The 20,885-nt window shown below is 38.5% G+C and overlaps 2 protein-coding genes across 3 annotated transcripts; one reads left to right on the forward strand and one right to left on the reverse strand.

Annotated features, from left to right (window-relative positions):
* tgfa (transforming growth factor, alpha) lies at nucleotides 1–6,659 on the reverse strand. Of its 2 annotated transcripts, XM_031851965.1 has the most exons (8): nucleotides 6,331–6,659; nucleotides 5,630–5,659; nucleotides 5,350–5,529; nucleotides 4,916–5,095; nucleotides 3,502–3,616; nucleotides 2,382–2,531; nucleotides 2,140–2,231; nucleotides 1–1,466 (listed from the first exon to the last, which is right to left on the reverse strand). In XM_031851965.1, the coding sequence occupies exons 1-8, from the start codon at nucleotides 6,371–6,373 to the stop codon at nucleotides 1,459–1,461; spliced, it is 798 nt and encodes a 265-aa protein (XP_031707825.1). In that variant the 5' UTR covers nucleotides 6,374–6,659; the 3' UTR covers nucleotides 1–1,458. The 2 variants fall into 2 exon arrangements, with proteins under 2 accessions (XP_031707825.1, XP_031707835.1); XM_031851975.1 differs by lacking the exon at nucleotides 5,630–5,659.
* Nucleotides 6,660–12,594: 5,935 nt separating this feature from the next.
* On the forward strand, nucleotides 12,595–20,518 carry LOC116383469 (solute carrier family 2, facilitated glucose transporter member 11-like). Its single transcript, XM_031847359.1, has 12 exons — nucleotides 12,595–12,618; nucleotides 13,196–13,294; nucleotides 14,141–14,301; nucleotides 15,327–15,451; nucleotides 15,577–15,706; nucleotides 15,821–15,969; nucleotides 16,565–16,752; nucleotides 17,316–17,426; nucleotides 19,005–19,106; nucleotides 19,318–19,393; nucleotides 19,493–19,620; nucleotides 20,300–20,518. The coding sequence occupies exons 1-12, from the start codon at nucleotides 12,595–12,597 to the stop codon at nucleotides 20,516–20,518; spliced, it is 1,512 nt and encodes a 503-aa protein (XP_031703219.1).
* Nucleotides 20,519–20,885: the final 367 nt, after the last annotated feature.

Here is a 20,885-nt window from a genome sequence, read left to right on the forward strand (position 1 = left end):
TAACATATCCTGAATGTAAATATCCTCACATTCTGTAAACAAAGACAAGTGTACAACCCCCTCAGAGTCTTTTTGGCATATAAATACCTTCACATTCATTTTACATGTTTCTTTTTGTTCCGTCTTATCTCAAAAAGCGCATACACACTTTATATCCCAGTCAATTTGCATTCACCATTTTGTATTCCCTCACCGATTATTATTAAGATGATTAATTATTATCTAATATGTTTTAGATGAACCCTCAGAGGCGCTTTCTCTCTTTAAAAAGTATTTAAATTCAAAGCTGACACAATGCTATAACCACTCACCACTCTTGAAATTAAAAGTGTTTCGTGTTCTTTAAAAATATAAACTGTGATTTTAGAGCATGCATGCTTAGATGTACAAACTGCGTGCCTCCTCCCCTCAGTGCTCCTTCAGGCAAAGTTAGAAAGTGTATTTGGCATCTCTCATTATGTGGACACTTTTCAAGTGACTACATTATACAATAAGTGCAGTTTTGTTTATGAACAGTGAGCAAAGCTTGCAGAAAAGTGAAACAATACAATAGGACTGTGAAATAATGTGACTGTGGAGTAATGCGACACCCAGGATGTGCATGTGTCGATACAGTTATAGCTTGCGAATCAAAACGCCTCTGATGCATGAACACGTTCAAATACAGCTCAGGAATAAAAAATTAAACTGAGAAATATTTCAGCTTCAGTAGCAACGCTGGAGTCATCAAATCCTCAAAACCATATTGGAACAATTTTAAGTTTTGCGTGTCCATGGATTTTAATCCATTAGCAGTCAGTCCATGTAGCAATTCCTTCTCCTGTCGTGTGAAGTGAGTTCCTTCTTTAAAAACAGACACTAAAGCATCAGTTTTCCCCCACCATCATTTCTTAGAAATGTCCTGTGTGCTTGTAGAGTTCTGATGAAAAGTGCTCAAAGTTATTAAAAGACAAAATAGGAATTGGGGTCTTCTGACTTAAATGAACTATTATTGTCCCGCAGACCAAAATAAGCACCTTTCCTTTTTCGACATCCACGCAGGATGATTAATGGCTTCAGATATCATTGCTCGCGTCTTCTAGGCCAGTCATAAACAATAATCAGGACACGCAGAGCTCTTCCCATGGAGGATTTGGAGGCAGCTTCATCCTCAGAGCTTCAAACAAGCTGTTGCAGTGTTTCCACAGAATCAAAGAGTGAAGTAAACATGTCCCTACGGTGCTTTAGGTCCACAGTCCCAGTTGGTGGAAAAAAAAAAAAAAATGTCATGGAACAGTCAACCAGCAGGCCTACCTTAGCCACATTGACGATAATAGTTCTTAGCCACTTGCCACGTCTGCTTGATCTGAACATGTGTATACCTCTTTGGATGCAATCCTCACGATTTGTGGGCCGGGCGGATGAGTAAAACTAAACACGCCACGATGCAAACAGCTCATGTTCCAGCAAGATGTCTTCTCAAACCACTGAAAGGGAAATAATAAACAGGTACGTTGGTTGTTTCCCGTAAGGATCACAAAGCCTTTTAGGAACAGGGCTGACAGTATTATAGATTTCTATTATTGTCAACAAATCTCATCTGTCTCTGTGTATCCAACACCTGATTTAGCCGATTCATCTGTGCCATAGAGCTCATTCTTTCTCCAAAAATGATTAAAAAAAAAAACACATAAATTAGCTACACAATTACCCTAGCATGGTAACACATTCCTTCATTATGATTATTGAAAATGTGCAGTGTAGTTTATTTTGAGTGAATCCCACATTTACTGCCCTGCTGCTGTAAATACTCACTAGTGAACACTCACTAGTAAACACCCACATGTGGATTAATCCGCTGCTGAAAATAATCCCCAACACATGCACCATTTACTCCTGTTTGAGTGGTGTTTGGAGTAAGTCTGTTAAAAACTACAGTGCGGCTGTTTGTTTTTTTAATCTCTCTTTTTTTTTTTAAATAATGAAACAATATATTTGTAGCTTAAGGGTTACATCTCCATTAGGATCAAATGGGCTTGGCGCGCTGAGAGAAAGAGCAGGAGAGTTGGACATTTTTTAATTTTTCTCGTGAGATTTGCTGACAACTAGTAAAATATAAACTAGCCTTATACCTTAATGTGTATATCATAAATAAAGTACCACTCTCAGAAAGATGGCAGGATGCTCCGTTCTTCTCTGTGACGTAGTGACGTGCGTGGCTCCGCCTGTGACAGTCCTGCCTCCACCAGCAACTGCACAACAGAAGACTCACAAACTCAAAATACTTGTCTCATATTGCTACATGACTGTTCCTAAATACAAACGGTTTATCAGCCATGATCCGAGCAAGCATGTATTCTATTTGGTAAAAGGTAAAAAATATGCCACAAAATGTTACTCACTGTAAAAGTGTACACAGCACCATGCTTAGAACACACCCAATCACACACAACACCAGCATTGTGGCAACTGTCTGTTGTCTGTGATTAGTTGCTACTACAGCAAGCAGGTCTGCATGCTCACACCTCATCCCAACAAAGCCTGGATGACACCTGCAACAAGGAGGGGAAATAAAATTGGGTAAGCAAAGTATTAGTAGAAACATAAAAATAGCAATTAATAGATTATACAAGTAGCTCAAATCACAGTGTTATTGGTTGAGAGGGGAAGTCCCAACACTTCTAGTTTCTTCTAATATCAGTCCAACTTTGTTGATGTCATGTATCTGAGAAATATAACTGCTTAAATTCAGGAGTTTACTTTTCCAGTTGGTAAACAATTAGTAAATAAAAGATCCACAGACAAAGAGTCCAGTGAAAAATCAAGGGGAACAGTTTCACTCAAAGACACTGCAAAATAACTTAGGCCATGCATGTCTAGATATGCATTATATTTTGATATTAATCACTAGTCACTATTTACAGTCATCTGTTTATATTGAAGACTAAATCTATTGCAATTATTTAAAAGGTACTGAGTCAGTCTAACCTATTAAAACATAGATGTGATGTCATACAGCTCCTGATTTCTGTATTAATCATTTAGAAAATAAAACACTGATTTGTGAAAGGTGTCCATGGTTAATTTTTTTCCTTGCTTATCTGCAGCTTCTCCAGAAACACAGAGACCGCAATTACCCCAATTCCATCCTTCTTGCACTGGTTACTGTCCCAAATAGCTTTGGATCTTAAAATCTCACTAATGCCTCTTTTGGAGGACAGCAGCATTTTGCTCCAACGTTAGACCTCACTGCTCAGCAAAGTCCAGTCCAAAATAAAGGCCAAAGTCCTTTAAAATGCTAAAATAACAAAAAAATGATAATGCAAATGAAGAAAATGGGTGTAAAATATTCTTTTACATATGTGAAATGGTGTCATTACCATAACTTTACAGTACAGTCTCTCAGATTTCATTCCGAGAGTAGTTTCACCTATGCTTAGTTCATTCTATCAGCTTTCATGTCAAGTGAACGACGGCACTCAACACTGTTGGCATTTTATATTTAAGACAGTAACGACTTACACACATGCAGGCGTCTCCTCCAATATCAGGAAGCGGCATGTGCCGTGGAAGCAGAAATGGCGGTGGGAGTCTGGACAGTCATCAAAATGAGAGCGAACAGCCGCTGCCACAAACTCTGTGAGGTTGTAAAACAAGATATTGTTGACATTTCAGAGGCTTTTGAAAGACCATGAATCTCTAATATATCTACTAATATTTAAGTGGGTCACATGAAATGAGAGTACAGTTGTTAACTACAACTAGAACACTTTATGAACCATCAGCCAAGTCCTTTTTCAGAGCATGAATTTGACAATGAATTACATTATAAAATATAATCCAAGTGCAGTTAGCCCAAAAACAAAACATGACACAGGTGAATATCATAAATCTAAAAATAACCTAAGCCTGCAGAGACCTGAAACAACAGGAAGTACTAAATCCTAAAGCTGACACCCACGCCACCAGAGGTAGGCTGAAGCCTTTTGTTACCAGTTGCGTGTGGATTTATGGTGGCTTACATCTCTCAGTTTACCTGGGAGGGACAATTGGAGTCAAGAAAAGTCCTGGTGAGACGCTACAAACAAAAACCTCTGTCAATCCACCCACATTATTACGCAGATCCCTTTAACAGAAATTAAAACCTGACTCTCTTTCTTTTCAAGCCACGATCTCAGTTTTCACTCTGACAAAACAACAGAAAAATAATATCCGAATAAAGGAACACCCACAAAAAAAACACCAGGGCATTTCTTCCACGTAAGCTGTACAGTCAGACAAATTCCTACATAACTGACTCAAACAAAGGTCAGTGTTCCCCGAGCAGAAGAAACAGATGCACAGTGTTGCATTCAGGGTGGGAAGGAGGATGAACATGCAGACAGATAGCTGCATTACAGCCTTCGTCACACACTCCATTCCAACGGTAAATGAGCTTTTGGATTGCAGCCTACATGTATTGTCTCCTTCTTTCAGACTCTGTGAAAGCCCTCCGTTGTCCCTGAGGCATCTGCCTACCAACCCCTCTCCCTTTCCATGTGATTTTGGCAGCGGAACGAGAGGAACATCGAGACAGTAACCAGCTTTTAGGGCGTGTGAAGTGCTTTTCAGATCATAATTCAATAGCCGCAGCTTTTGTGATATTGCTGAGTATACTGCTCATAATCTTTAATTTACCACAATATCTGCCCTAACTCACGATAAGAGGATCAATTATCAGTGAGTGCCACATTGTCTGCGTGTGTTGATGCACTGCAGCCCAATGGGAAGCTTTACAGTGTTGAGAACTCCTGCTGGGGAACCAACGCTGGAGTGAGAGCGGATCAAGGGCAGCAATGAGGACACTTTTTTATCTGATATACAGTGATTCGGTTTACTGTCAATAAGCCAAACTTTCTCCTGCATCTTGACATAACATGACTGTGAGGAGACTTACTTTTAACTGGACGGATGTTAGTCGTTGTAGTGGTAGTTGTGGTAGTTGGGCCTCTGCTGCTGGTTGTTGCAGAGCTGCTTGATGAAATGTTCTGAGCACCAGTGGAGTTTACATCAATGGAAATGCTGGCTTCAGTAATTGTCGGGTTGCTCGGTCCTGCTCCAAATATAAAAAGGGAACCTGTAGAGAGGACAATAAACAGCTCTTAACATATGATATGATCTAGATGTGAAAAATATAGAAATAGTCGCTGGAGGAATATAACATCAGATCAAGAACACCTGCTGTGGAAGCAACACTGCAGTGAGAGTGGATCAAGGTCTTCACAGCATTTGGGAATATGAAATACAGGCTTTGTTTTGCTGGAGAAGGCTTGACAATGAGCTTGAACCTTCACTTGCATTTTGACATAACATGACTGTATTTAGACCTACTTTTAACTGGAGGGATGTTGGTTTTTGTAGTGGGTGCAATAGTTGTGGTAGTCGCGCTTCTGCTGCTGGTTGTTCCAGAGCTGCTTGAGCTTGGTGCACCCGTGGAGTGCGTATCGATGGAAATGCTGGCTTCAATAATTGTCGAATTGCTCGGTCCTGCTCCAAAAGTAAAGAGGGAACCTGCAGAGCGGAACATAAAACGCTGTTATATAAAGAAATAACAACAAATCCCTGCAGGAATATAATAACAAAAGTACCAAAGAGCTCACTGTACACTCACCATTGAGTACCACAGACATACTAAAAGTACCTATAGGAATATAAAAAATATATATTACTGTATTGTATTGTAATTTTCTTCCAACATAAGGAGAACCAGGTGTCACATATTCTACTACATGATGAACAACCTGCGGGTTAGTCTCAGTAATCTTCCCCTGTGCAGCTATGATCATGTGACTTGTGTGATATCGATGCTTCATTGAGTAACTGCTACCCAACAAGAGTAACAGGGTCAAGCATTCACTAAAAGGATGAGACCAAAGCACTATAAATACACACAGCAGGTCCTGTGAAGACACGCAATCACAACTAGACATTGAAACCTGCTCCTATACACAGAAAAGGTGGTTTGTTGTAAAACAAGGGGGTGCTAAATTTTAATTATAAGAAATACGATAATTTTTTCGCACCATACGTATAACACAGAAATCCATCAAAATAACGCTTTAGTTTAAATATAGAGGATAAACACTATCAAGCACAGTAAGGTCAATACAACTAATCTAATTAATATAGAGTACCATGATTAACGAAACAGATTTCTGATTGTCATTGCAAATCATGAAGTGATCCAGTTAATTAATAAATAGTAGAATCAAACAGAGGACAATACTGAGAATTTTAATCATAATCAATACAACGTAAAGAATAAGACACTGACACAAATGAAAAGCGTATTTTCCTACAAAAGTTACTCACCGCTTATGAGAAAAATTGTATCCCAGAAAATCCGAGTCATCATGACGACCTGCGGTCTAAACTAATGTCAATTGACGGGCAGCTTCTCCGAAATGCGGGCGTGTGTTAAGAAACCACATTAGTGTTGCAGCGGCAGCGACCATCAGCACAGACAACATTTAATGCTGTGATCACAACACAGACCTGTCGACTTAAGTCATTTACACACATTTGATAGAGTGTCGTAGAAAAGTAATTGTGGTCGAGTTTTTTTTTTTTCTTTCTATTTTTGGCCAAAAGCAGGAGAGTCTTCAGCAGGATGTCGGAGCGTTTAACTTCACCGTGTTCAATTGAGGAAACCCGTGTAATCCTATCAGACGCTGACCAATTAGAGACGGAGAGGGAGGGGTGAGAGGAGGGGGTGTCATCTTATTATTACCTACATTTGACACTACTATAGTTTTTATTGTATGTATGAGATGATTTAATTCAAGGATAATTTAATCTGAAAGCGAGTGTGTGTCCTCCTGCTCCATAACTTGTTTTTATCCATTTACAGGACATAATGCAATATAATATAATGTGCAGTTTTATAATTCTCCTTGAAAAAACTAGCGACATTAAGTTAAGTAATTTAAGTTAAAGTATAACTGCATGGAAATAATAATGATTATTATTATGAATGTTATTAGTAGTAGTGGTAGTGGTATTTGTAGTATTTGTAGTTGTAGTATAGTAGAATGAGATTTATTTTGAAGATTACCTTGTCATGTTTATTGAAACTATTTACATAATTTAATTAATGGTTGCTACATTTATATGCATTGTATTCTGTTCTTTAAATTAGATAGAAAACTACATAACACGGCTCACCTTGCCTGTAATGTTAGTAATGTTAAAGGTTGTTGGAGTGATATGATATGATATGAGACATTTGTTGCCAGTGTTCAGTTGACTGAACGTGGAGATAGGCATTAAAGCACCCACACACACTGTGCAGGTGCTCTTTCTTTACCGAATGTATAGTTTTAATCCAGCAACTGACGATACAAGTTGCTATTTCATAAAAAGGGTAACCAGGTGGCAGCAGCAGGTTTGTGGTCTGCAATTCTTTGCAGGGTTTTGAGTTTTGCCAGGGATTAATGAGCTAACTTCCTGTGCGTTTTTTTCTCTGCTTGCTGTGGACTGCTTCTGCTGCAAGCTAAAGGCTAAGCTAGTGACTCAGTCTTTCTACTAGTGGAACAAAACAGACTTTGTCAGACATTTAATCAACAAGACAACAAAGGACAACACATGTGACTTACAGAGGTTAGCAAAGTGGACATGTTTTTTTCTGCTCTCCGTGGATTTTCACGCTGCTTCATGCTTCGTGCTGCTTGTGAACCTGTCTGTGTGGGACGGTGGCATGGAAAAGCTGTTCACGGCCTACTCATGCTACAACCGGCAGTTAATTTGCAAAAGCCCATCTTGAACTTCCAATTGACCCTTCGCTAAGCCCCGCCTCCTCCCCACCACTACTCCATAGAGTTATCATGGAGCCCACACTGTTACTAACTGCACTCTATGATATATATATATTGTCTATTTTATTTTTGATTATTAAAGGTGATTCTAGAGAGATCCAGGATGTCAAACTAAATGAGCAGCAAAGACAGGTTACCAAGATAGAGATAGAAGCGGAAGAAGCAGAACATCACAGTGTAAAAATGAACCATACCTCCAGTAGCTTGTGTTGCATAGAATTGCAAACGATAGTTAATGATGTGCTAACATAGGCTTGATCACAAATGCGTCGCTAGAAATGCATCGCCGGCAAAAAGCTTTGTTTTCCTATGGCCTGGCGTGTGCTCCTCTCTTGCACATCAAGTTTTTTTTAAAGTTAAAATATCCTCAACTTTGCGGCCGCGCCTGTAGTGTCGTGTCTTTGTGTGATCGAGGCCATACTCATTTTTACGTAGAAACCTAATCTCCTTCCAGCCTCTAATGAGTATCACTATAACACGTGCCCCAGGCCTAACGTTTAACCATGACTAGCTCGAAATCCACTAAACCAGCCTGAAAATGAAGAAAACATGTGACGAGTGAATGAGAGTCCATGGCGCAGGGATGACATATTATTGTAGGTCAATCCTGGAAGTCAGCATTGCACTGGTGCTCTCCACAAAAAAAAAATGGGATTTTGGATTATTTTTTCCAGTTATAGATAATTAACCATAGCTAGTACACATTTGCCAAACTGCCATTTCCTCCTGGCTCTAACACAACCCATGCCACAGTATTCAAGGGAGATGGAAAATAGGACTAGTGCAGACGTTTTGAAGTGGCTGTTCAGGCTACTTCTGATTAGGATGAAGGCAGTTTGGGTAAACCGTTGCCCACACGCCTTGGTGTTGCTGCTTGTAGTTACTGGGACAGCTTATCAAATGCAACAAAATCTGACTAAGTTAAAGACAGACTGAACCAGAATCAGAATCAGCTCTATTGGCCATGGATGCGTAAGCATACAAGGGATTTGACTCCGGTTTTCAGATTGCTCTCATCGTACATACATAGAATATACAAATAAACAAGAGAAATATAAAAACAAGGACATTAAAGACAACAAAGTAGAACAGAGAAACTAAGCATAAACATTTAACATTTTACTACTATGTACAATATAAATATCGAAGAATATATATGAGCATAAAGAACAACAACAATGACGATGGACAATGGATTTTAGTGCAGAATGGTGGTAATAGTGCAAATGAAGATGCAGTATGTCTGATTAATTGTTCATCAGAGTGACGGCCAGTGGAAAGAAGCTGTTCCTGTGTCTGGTGGTTTTGTTGTACAGAGCTCTGTAACGCCTACCAGAGGGGAGGAGGTGGAACAGCTTGTGTCCATGGTGTGAAGGTTTGAGTGTTATAGTATTTAATGCCATTCAAATATTACCAAAAATGTGACAGTATATTATGTTCTAAAAATTTGAGAAAAATGTGACAGTATATTATGTTCTATAAAATGTGAGAAAAATGTGACAGTATAGTATGCCATCAAAAAATCACTGTTGTGATTCGTGAAAATGTCTTAATACACATTTCGTGTGCAACCCTCAATCACATACTGGCTCCCTAAATTGGCACTCAGTCATCACAACCTCTAGAAACTAAAATGGCTCTTGTAGAAGTTGTTGCAGTAGCTGTTGTAGTTTAAGTAGCAGTTGTTGTTTTAGTGGTTATAGTTTGTGAAGTAGTAATGGGCACAGATGTTTGTAAATGTATTATTAAAAATGCAAGTGAATATGTTTTCTTCTTTTCTCCCCGGATGGATGCAGAGTTTCAGGACTAAAACTGAGGACGTCCGAGTTTCTTTATCACTTCATCCATGTCTTCGTCTTTTTCTTTGACTGTATGAATGGACTCAGGGGGGTCATATGGGGCCCATTCAGGACCATGTCACATTTTTATAAAAAAGTTGTGAAGAAAATTGTGTTCTTTCATTCCATAACCTCCTACTTCTATTTATTCTACACAACAGGAAGCCACACAGTCCCATACTCTCTTGTCCAGCTTCACAGTTGTGCTCTGGACACTGGTGTCCACTCGGACCCGGCACCTTCCTGACCGGGAACTAAGTTGCCCCTCCACGACATCGCTACAGGCACACTTCCTGTATTTAACTCCCTCATTTTAGGTGTTGGACCTTAAAATTGACCAAATCACATTCGATTTGAACCTTTTACATCCTGTCTTCAATCCAGTCCTCTATCACTCTGAGCTACCTGATCTAACACTTCACAGATTTTTCATAGCATACTTTGTTCTTCATTGTTGGATCTTTAAATTTTGCACAGGCTTTGAACCCACAACCTCAGGTCTTCTGAGCAGTCCACTAGTTACCTGAGCTACTTGGTGATAGCATCTTTGTCTAACTCAATAGCATAAACATTAACACAGTCTTTCAGCATGATAGATTATTCTCCACATTACAGATTTAATTAAAAATAAAGAACCAATCTCCAGTATAAAGGTCTAAGTTTTGTTTTTACCGTTTTAAGTCTAATGTGGAAACGGAATGGACTTTCCTCAAACAGAGCTGGGTTTGGTTCTTGGTTGATAGTATCAGGTGCATTAGCACCCCACCCTGGCAAACTGCTCCTGAACTTCTCAACTCAGTTGTTTGTTTTGTAATATGTTGTCCACCCTGCAGCACTATAAGGGGTGCCAGGTAGCTCAACTGGTAAAGTTGGTGCCTCTTGATCCAAACCATGTCCAGCAGGGGCCTGGCTTCAAATCTGAATCTGTGGCTTTGAGGATAGAATTTACATCCTTAAAACTTTATTTTGGATATTTTGGAAAGTTTACTTTGTGCCAAAGAATTCAATTATTTTAATAGTTCTTCAAGATATTATATTGTCCTGATTCTTACAAAGTCTTACAAAAATACAGACATCCAACTTATATTTTTTCACAACTTTATTAAATCAATACTGGACCACAAAGGAGTGTTACAGCATGAAATGAACAAAACTGGTGCACTCAACATAGAAAGATATCAGAATGTCAGATTTCAGTAAATAAAGACATTTTTTTATGACTTAAAGATTGTTAAAGGTTGTTAAGCCTTCTGAGTTAATACAGTAGAAACCGTTGGATGACAGGGGCGAAGTAAAGAAACTGCATCGTCCACAATTACAGGTCCGTACATTATTCTATCCTGTCCTGTCTATCCTTGTTTAGCTAGAGAATCAGCAATTGATGACCCCATGAGCTGGCACCCACATAAACCTGACTGCTGTTTCACGATGTAGAGAATAGAGATTCATATATTTCATTTCATAAATCCGGTCTGTTTTGGGATGACATGGATTGCAATGATACCAGCGTTGATAAAGAGTATGAGAATAATATGACCGTAACTTATTTCTCTCTAACCACTGCAATGCCATTACAATAGCTTATATATCTTGACTTCATACTGTTAAGTTATCTGGTGTTCTTTCCTTAATATATAAATATTGGAATAAATGTTTTATTCACTCTTATTAGTCTTTCATCAATCACTGCTACATATATATAGGCCCCAAATTATTCCTACTTACTCCCTAACCAGACTTTGTCATTACATTTAGAACCATCTGACATTTTTATCTATCTTATTTATATGTCACTCAGCTTTGTGTCAAATATAACCCCAAGCAAATTAAATGTGTTTACCTTCTCTACATCTTTACACCAGCCTCTCTTACCTTCTTCCTAAGTACCACTATACCTTCTTCTTCTCCACTGAAAACCCAAATCCTCATGACTATGACCACTTCTCAATCACTCTGAACTGCTTCTTGTGTCTTTTCTTGGATTAGTGTTAAATTCTCCCCCCTGTCCCATCAGGCCCCATCATCAGCAAACAATGATCTACCGATATCCCATTTTATATCAGAGAACATCATTAATCCAAATGGGAAGAGTATTGGTCACACTGCCCTGAGGAGTTCTGTTTTCTATCGTATACATGGTCGATAACACTGTTCCCATCTAAATCCGAATATATCTATCAAATACAATTTGTTATCCACTGAAACATTCTTCCTGTTGTTCCCGTTATATTTAATTTAATCATTAATCCCTTTCATAAGTTTAACCATTAAACACTCTTCTCTGTAAAATCCCCGGATATGGCTCTCTAGTTTTTTCCCTCCCTCGTGTGCATATGGTCTGCTTATCATCGTCAGACCAGAAGGCGTTCTGAGATGCACTTTTATTGAATGGCCATTCTGTCGTTCTATCCTCTTGGCTTTTATTTTGATATATTTATTTTTACTTCCGTGTTACTTAACTTTCTTCTTTCTTCATTCTACAATTATAAACAGAACCATGACAACATTTCTGATGAAATTAACTTTTTTGTCTAGATTAATACAGTATTAATGCCAATTCGGGGATTCCAGGATAATTTATTCCCATTGTGCAACACAGGGATCCCGTTGTGCACTTTTTAATTTGCGTCAAGAGAATGCAAATGATTGATTTTATTTGTATCTATTTCTTCATAGAGTGTGAGTAAATCATTGTAGTGATATACAGTATGTAGACGTCAGCTCAAGGTTTGTCCATTTGTGCGCTGATTACGCAACTGCAGCCAATCGTAAGAGGCACGCCACACGCACGCATTAAGTGCGTGCTCGAGCTTGTGTTGTAGGGGATCGTTATTTGGGTGGGTTGAGCTTTGTGGTTTGTTGGCTGATATCATCAAGTTAAATTTATTTTTTTGTTACCATTTTACTACTTCCTTTAAATAACAATGTCGCCTCCCGGTGCACAAAAGGTAAATAAACACATTCTACTTTTCAATAAGGAATCTATTTTGGAGTTTAATCCCGAATGCTTGTTTGGTTAGACTGGGGTAGCATTATGTAGGACATTCTTGCAGAAAAACTGGATTATTTGGTGGCTGTGTAATTCCTAAGAGGTGCAGTGCTATTTGATCTATTGTTTTTTTAATGTGACAATATTTGACACACGACCTTGCATTGTTAGACAAAGTGACATCAGAACAACCACCACTCCCATTTGATGCTGTTTTATACTTCTGCTGCACCACAATTCAGACTAATACTTTTACTCCACTTCATTTATCTGACAACTAAAGTTAATCTGCAGATTTCTATAATGCAAAATATAAATCAACTAATACATGTTGATGCTTTATTGTATGTTAAACTACCGAGCAAAACATAAAGTAATGAAAATGTGCCCCACTATTAAGAGCCACAACATTAAAGTACACACTAATGCATCACTAATTTAATCCAGTAATGTGATAAATATATTATTCTGAAATGGGCCATTCTACATTATGAATATTTTCCCTTTTTCTAATATCTATCTGTTTGTACAAACAGGGAAGTTCTTTGACATTGGTGCTAATGGTTGCTTCTGCAGCCTCTGGAGGAACTCTTCAATATGGCTACAACCTCGCAATAATGAATGCTCCCACAACTGTACGTTTTTGAGTCTAATTGCCAATTTAAATTCATGTATGTGTGTGTTCAAGCAGTGTTCAAGTGTGGAATATAGACATACATATATTACATTTACTTATTGACAATACTGATAAAGTCCTGCATGGTGTTAAAAAAAGTGTTTTAAAAGTTACATCGACCAGCGTGAACATGAATTAACATTGTGTTAAATTGATATTTGTGATATTTATCTGAAAGTTTATTTTGTGTGTGTGCTCACTGCTGCACTGAGCTGTGCTGACCAGCATTACTGTTTTTTCACATTTTGGACAGAATCAGAATGAGAATTGGTTTATTGCCAAGTACGTGTGCACATACAAGGAATTTGGCTTGGTAACGGGTGCATAACAATAAATACATTGCAATAGTATAAGATTTAAAATATAAAATATGAAAATATGAAAATGTAAAACACTCAACAGTGACCAACAGTGTAAATTGGCACACACAAGAGATGTTGCTACTTGTGTGATTAGTCATTCTCATTGTAACACATCCAATTTTAGTATTTTTTTTATAGAAACTAATTTTAAATGCAGGATCCTCATTGTTTCATTAAGCCAATTAGCTGCACTTACAAATAAAGAGCACAAACTTCCATCATCAACAAACAATTTTGCAAATGTTTTATTCTGATCATTTGGAATGAAAGTTCAATTGATATATTGATGCTGCGAATTGACCCTTCAAGCTTTAGAGTCCAGCTTCTCACCACCAAAGTGCAAACACACAGACAACTAAACTGAGGTAATAAGTGTCAGCTTTAACAGCTGCACTCAATCTCAGTAAAACTTTAAAGGTTGACTGTCTTGTCTTTTCACACAGTTTATTCAGACCTTTGTCAATGAGACATTCTTGGAGCGGTGGGACATCCAGTTGGAGGATTACCAGGTGACTCTGGTCTGGACAATTATTGTCTCCATCTTCTCGTTGGGAGGCTTTGCGGGGTCTCTTATCGCAGGACCGATGACCATACGGTTTGGGAGGTAATATGAGTGCGTCAGTGAGCAACCGTGGCTCACTGGGTTAAGAGGGTTGTATGGTAACTGAAAGGTCAACGGTTCAATCATTGGCTTGGACTTGTCATGTGTCACAGAGCAAGACACTAAACCCTTAATGGCGCCTGTCATAGGCAGCCACTGCTCCCTATGTACAGAGATGGGTCAAATGCAGAGACGAATTTCCCCCTTACCCTGATAAATATAATTTTTTTAAAATGTCTGGATCCACGATGACACTTTGACATTTTCATTGCAACAGGCAGAGAGTGAATGATTGACCTGTTGATATAGATGCACATATGAATGAATAAAGAGTTTAACCATTTACTTTCCTCTATCACGGGTGTACATGCATATGACCCTGGAATGAATTGTAAACCTCATAGAAACACATATCAATCCTGCTTGCATACTGCATTTAGTTGGTGAAAATAAAAAATTCCATTCCCAAAGACCATACTGAAGATGTACCTTTTTTTTAAAATTGGGTCACAAAAACAATATTTCCTTTTTTTTAAATGCCCTAAAACAGCTGGACACCGTGGTTTTCAGCAAATGTTATTCAAACAGGAGTCAAAAGTGCATTTACTGGGCAGTATTTCCAGATGAAGATGAATACACACGTGATGCTCCATTGAGTTTTTACAGCAGCTGCAATTTGTGTGTGGGAGTGACTCTAAATAAATGAATGCCTGTTTTTCTTACACTGAAGGAAAAGGTCACCCATTGCAACAGCCACTGATGTGTTTTTAAATAGTTTTTGGAAATTATGGAGCTCTATGGCAGAAAGCAATACAGTAAATCAGGCTTTAACTACGTAGATAATGCTATAAGGACCATTTGATTAATGGTTTTATAATTATATAAATGATTTCCATACAATAAGACGTCTACCAACATGATATCCCAGCAATATGGCAAAACGGTCCATGAGACTACATTTCGTAAGACTGAAACTCTCTCCGAGTTATGAGCAATGTATTCATTTTGTCTTCTTTTCCATTCCCAAGGAAGAAATGCCTGTTGTTGAACAACATTTTCCTCATGACTGGAGCACTCTTAGCCGTGACAAGTAGAGCTGCCAAGTCTTTTGAAATGATCATCATCTCACGTGTCCTGGTTGGGATAAATGCCGGTATGTAATTTGTGTCACTAAATGTCTGTGTTTGTGTTCAAATACCTGCTATACTGCCGTAATAATCATTTTAAAAACAACAGAAACTTTACCAACTTCACAGAAAGCCACTGTGTGTTTTTCAGGGATCAGCATGAATGTGCAACCCATGTATTTTGGAGAAAGTGCACCAAAGCACTTACGCGGGGCTATCTCCTTGTCATCAGCTGTTTTCACAGCATTTGGTGTTGTGTTAGGACAGGTGGTCGGACTCAGGTATGGAAGCTGTCAGACTTTTTTTATTTGTCAAAATATATTTCCCTACCGCAAAAAAATCAGCTGTAGACTTCAATGATATGCACAGTAACACCCTGGATTATTTATTTATAGAGAGATTCTGGGCAGTGAGCCGTGTTGGCAGTATCTTCTTGCCAGTAATGCCATCCCTGGCCTCGTCCAGCTCCTTACCCTGCCGTGGTTCCCCGAGAGCCCCAGATACCTACTCATCGACAGGGGGGACAAGGAGGCTTGTATTAAGGGTGGGTACTGTAATATGTCAACCAGTGGTGGAAGGTAAGTATATTTACTAAATACTGTCCTAAAGTACAATTTTAATGGAAATTAGTATTCCCATTTTATGCTACTTTATACTTCAGTACAATTAAGAGGGAAATATTGGACGTTTGTCACATTCCAGACCTCTATGAGTTGTTAGCAGTTCCATCAAAGAGGCATTTCCCCTCTAAACTTCTCAGATGTGTCATTTAGATAACAGTTCAAATTATTATTAATAGTTTACAAAACAAAGCATACATTGGAGAAAAGTCTAAAATATGAAAAGCTACAACAATAAAATGCTTCATACACATTGTTGAATCTGCATTGCAAATTTTAAAATGTGAGTGTATTTTACTAAAGTAGGAGTTTGAATGCAGGACTTTTACATGTGATGTAGTATTTTTACGTTGTTGTATTGGCACTTTTACTTAAGGATCTGCCTACTCCTCCGCCACTTGTATTGAATCTCTTTTGTATTGAGGAAAAGTAAAGAACAATACGTTATAGCCAGTGAGCCAGAAAGTCAGAACTGCAACTTCTCAGGTAATTTAAATTGTGTTTTCTTTTCTTGGTCAGCTTTGAGACGGCTGCAAGGCTGTGAGGTCCAAAGCAGCGAGCTGGATGAGATCCTGCAGGAACAGGCTGAAACCAAAGGCATGAGGCCCCGTCGACCCTGGGAGCTTTTCACTGATCGCTCAGTGCGCTGGCAGCTCATCTCTGTCATGATCATCAGCAGTGCCATGCAGCTCTGTGGTAATGACTCGGTAAGAACAGATAGAACATATTGTTATATCAGCCATGAAGATCAGTGTTACTGCTACCGAGCTACAGTATCACATGTTCTTTTGGCCTCTGCAATGACAGAAGGTTGATTAGAAATTTGAGATGCTCCATCAGTGGTTTGTGTCGTGTGTAGGTTTTTTTTTACTTTCCTGCAGATCGTATTAATAATGTAAAGCGGTGCTGAAGCATCGTCCCCTGCTGTAATGTGCACGGAATAATGTGTTAAGACAACTTATTGTTTTGACTAAAAGGCTTTGTCGTCTCTTTGTCATTTTTTCTTTGTATATATGAGAGTTAATAATGAATCTAAAATTATTTTCAGAGTTGCAACAAGTTGCTTTCTCATCAGAAAATGCTGACTAAACACTCCTGTATTTCAAGGCTCTTAACCACGTGCTTGGCAGTTTTAAGGACTGGGGCAGGGTATTAACATAGTTGTTCTTTGTACAAGATGCTGGTTTATTAATCCTCTTATTAACAATTGCAGCACTTGTAATGATGCTTCGCAGCACTCTAATATGATCTTATGTGCTTTTTCTTTCAGATTTACTTCTATGCATCATACATATTCAAAGAGGCAGGAATATCAGATGATAAAATCCAATATATCACAATTGGCACTGGTACATGTGAATTCACAGCGTGTATAATGTGTGTAAGTATCCGTCATTAAAGCACATGTTATGCAAGCGGTTAGAGGCAAAGAGACTGTTGTTTGCATTCCTGTTAAAGCTTTAACGGAGACTAAGGACAAAGAAAAGTCCAATGCACTAGTTTACATACAACAGGTTTTATATTTGGTTTCACAGTTGAGAACACTTAGACATATGATGTTACGCAAGCACAATATGAACAATAGGATTTACAAATTTCTGAGTAGCTACCAAGAAATGAGAGAAGAAAGGAACTGGAACTAACTGCTATTTATATCTTTGAACGGACTATGTTTTCTCACTTGAGAAGAAGATATTATGTTAAAGGTGTGGTCTGACATTTTGGTAAATATGCTTTCTTGATTAAAAGTTAGCTACGTTGATTGACGCCACTTTCATGTCTGTCTGTTAAATATAAAGCTCCAGCATGTAGCTGGTTAGCTTAGCTTAGCACTAAGACGAAGGCTGCGTGAATGTTTTTTTAACACGAGGCGCTCGGTAAAGCAAAAGCAGTGGTAGGCTGCTGAAACACAATCTAATCAGGCCCTAAGAAACAGCTAGCCTGGCTCTGTCCAAAAGTAGCTAAATCATACTAGTCCGGCTAAAACTCACTATGGCTGTGTTCAAAATCACATACTAATGTACTGCCTCCTACATAACCAAACAGTACTGCATACTGCCTACTAAATGGGTATTACCAGCAGACTGTTCATACTGTAGTAGTATTCTCAAGCAAGACCATCATGTGACCTCATCACATGACTGTATCACAGACATCTCCAAAAGCTTTGCAGCAAACAGATGTTATTTGGATAGACTGAGTACATATTCGGATTCCAAATGGCAAATTTTCCCCCAGAAAATATATTAAAACTTAATAAAGTGACTTATTATTAGCTTTTAGTCTGGTTCAAAATCTCTGACATTTCACAGTCTGAAGAGACGCAATGCAAAGCAGTTGTTGCTAATCTAGTATACATCCTGGCATTTCTTGCGCACACAAAATCCACAAACTCTGCAATTGGAACACACTTCATACTCAACTTGACGTATGTTATGGATTCCGTACACAGCCTAAAGGATTAATTATATGTTTTTTGTTTACAGAAACAGAATTGTAAGAAACTGGAGTCGCCACTGGCAACCAGGACTTCAAGAAGTTCCTGCACCTAGCCAAGAAATAGTGCGGTACACCACCCCTCAGTTTTTGTACAGATTAAACAATCAAGATTTGATGTGTTAATTACTAAATTTAAGAGGTGCTGGTAGGTAGATTTTGGTACACTCGGACAGAGCCAGGCTAGCTGTTTCCCCCTGTGATCAGGCTTTATGCTAAGCTAACTTGCTGCTAGCTCCAGTTACATATTTACTGCACAGACTTGATAGTCAACCTTCTAAACTAGCTAACTCTCTGAACGCAAGTGAATAAGGATGTTTCCCGATATGTCAGACTATTTCTTTCATTTGTTTGTATTTGTTCAGTGGCTGTTGCTCAGGACTTTATGTACCTTTCTGTAAAGTCTAATTTGTTATAATTATAGAAAAACAGAGTCTGATTTCCATATTTTAATGTTTTTCAGAACCTGCTGGTAGAGCGCAAAGGTCGGAGGTTCATGCTGATGGGAGGATACATCCTCATGACCGTCTGGTCTGTTGTCTTCACAATTGCTCTGTTGTTCGAGGTATCATAAATCACTTAATTGACCTACATATTAAACTTTTCCAAAGACAAATCATGCATGTATCCTTGAACAATGAAAAGTAAAGTAATAATTGTGATTATTATGTGAGATTTCTACAGTGAACTTTTAATAATTACTGAGCATTACAAGTCAATGGTCAATCTGTGAAATATAAAAGTGATCTGGTTTATTTTATTTTTGCTACAAACAGCACTATACATCCTGGATGCCATACATAAGCATGGCCTGCATCTTCACCTACATTCTCAGCTTTGGCTTTGGACCAGGTACGTTTAATGTTTAATGTATGTCAGGCCATAATAGCTATTTTTAAGGATGTGATGATGACACTAACTCAATATGACTGTTTGTCTTTATTTTCTCAGCTGGAGTGACTGGCGTTCTGCCCACAGAGATCTTCAATCAGACCGCTCGGCCAGCAGCCTACATGATCGCTGGCTCCATGATGTGGCTCAACCTTTTCATCATTGGGACGATCTTTCCATTTCTAGTGGTCAGTCTGTCACTTCATCCATCCATCCATTTACCAAAAGTGCAATGACAATGAACAAGCATAAATACGCTTAAACCATTTTAAAACAAAGTGTACATTCACCTGCCACGTTATTAATAAAACAAAATTAAGGCACTCTTTAAAAAATACTGTTTTTTTTATGGGATTACTGGTGCATACTAATCTCCCTCCTTCCTCTCTTCAACTTTAAGACATCTAATAACAGGCAAAAATCTAAAAATAACATATTTTAATGGTACATTTATTTTTAAATGAAACATAACATCTTTCAACAACCTGGCATGAGAAGGGGGACTACAAGCTAACAGGCAGGTTAAAATGCAGCATTGACGACTTCTTCGAATAGGAAAAGTCACCCTATAGCGCCTCTCAGAGCTCAGAGTCTGAAACTGAGGGAATAAGGGACTTTCTGCCATGCTGCTCATGGCTTTATCTCTGATCCTACTGATCTTTTTAATTTATTGAATTCGAGGTTAAGGTTTTAGTTCATTCATTCCAGGTACGTAAATCTGCACATGTATATACGTACACAAGAATAGAAAACACACAGACAGCTCTGGAGTTGGTTAAGATTGAAGCACACAATTAGACATTTCACCAGTAATTTATACAACTCCCTACATCAGTCTCATAACTTTCTGTTGCCTTTCTTTTACAGAGCGGGCTGAGTGAGTACTGCTTTGTGCCTTTCGGAGCAGTCTGCCTGCTGTCTGCATTGTTTGTCGGCCTGTTTCTGCCTGAGACCAAGGGGAAGTCTCTGTCAGCCATCACAAGTGAATTCAACAAGCTCAACTTCAAAGGCCAGGATGAAAAGTGTGCGTCGCAAGCTAAAGCTCAGTATCAGTTGGGTGAAGTGAGTCATTCCACGGCCTTGTAGACAGACCTTTTCTGCTGAAACACACACAGACACATCCACTATATGCCTCACTTTGACCTGATCTGTTTGAGCAGGAAGACCTTGTGAATGAAAGAATGTTTACTTTCACTTCACTGAAAGCAACTTGGATCGATTATCCCCCCTTTATTTTGAGTGTGTTTTTTGTCAAGAAGATTTAAAGGAGTTATCTTTGACATCTTCTCATGTTGCACTTAGGTTTTGCTACTTTGTGTCACTGATTGACATAAGACAAAATTATCTAAGACACGTCCTTGCTTTATCCTCTCATTTTGGAGGTCAAAGGTCAGAGAAAGTTGCACATTAGGCCTTGCAGTTAAACGACCTACAGAGTACTGAAGTCTTTACT

The sequence above is a fragment of the Anarrhichthys ocellatus genome, unplaced genomic scaffold, assembly GCF_004355925.1.
Source record: "Anarrhichthys ocellatus isolate YVR2014 unplaced genomic scaffold, GSC_Weel_1.0 scaffold1, whole genome shotgun sequence".
NCBI classification, from domain to species: Eukaryota; Metazoa; Chordata; class Actinopteri; order Perciformes; family Anarhichadidae; genus Anarrhichthys; species Anarrhichthys ocellatus.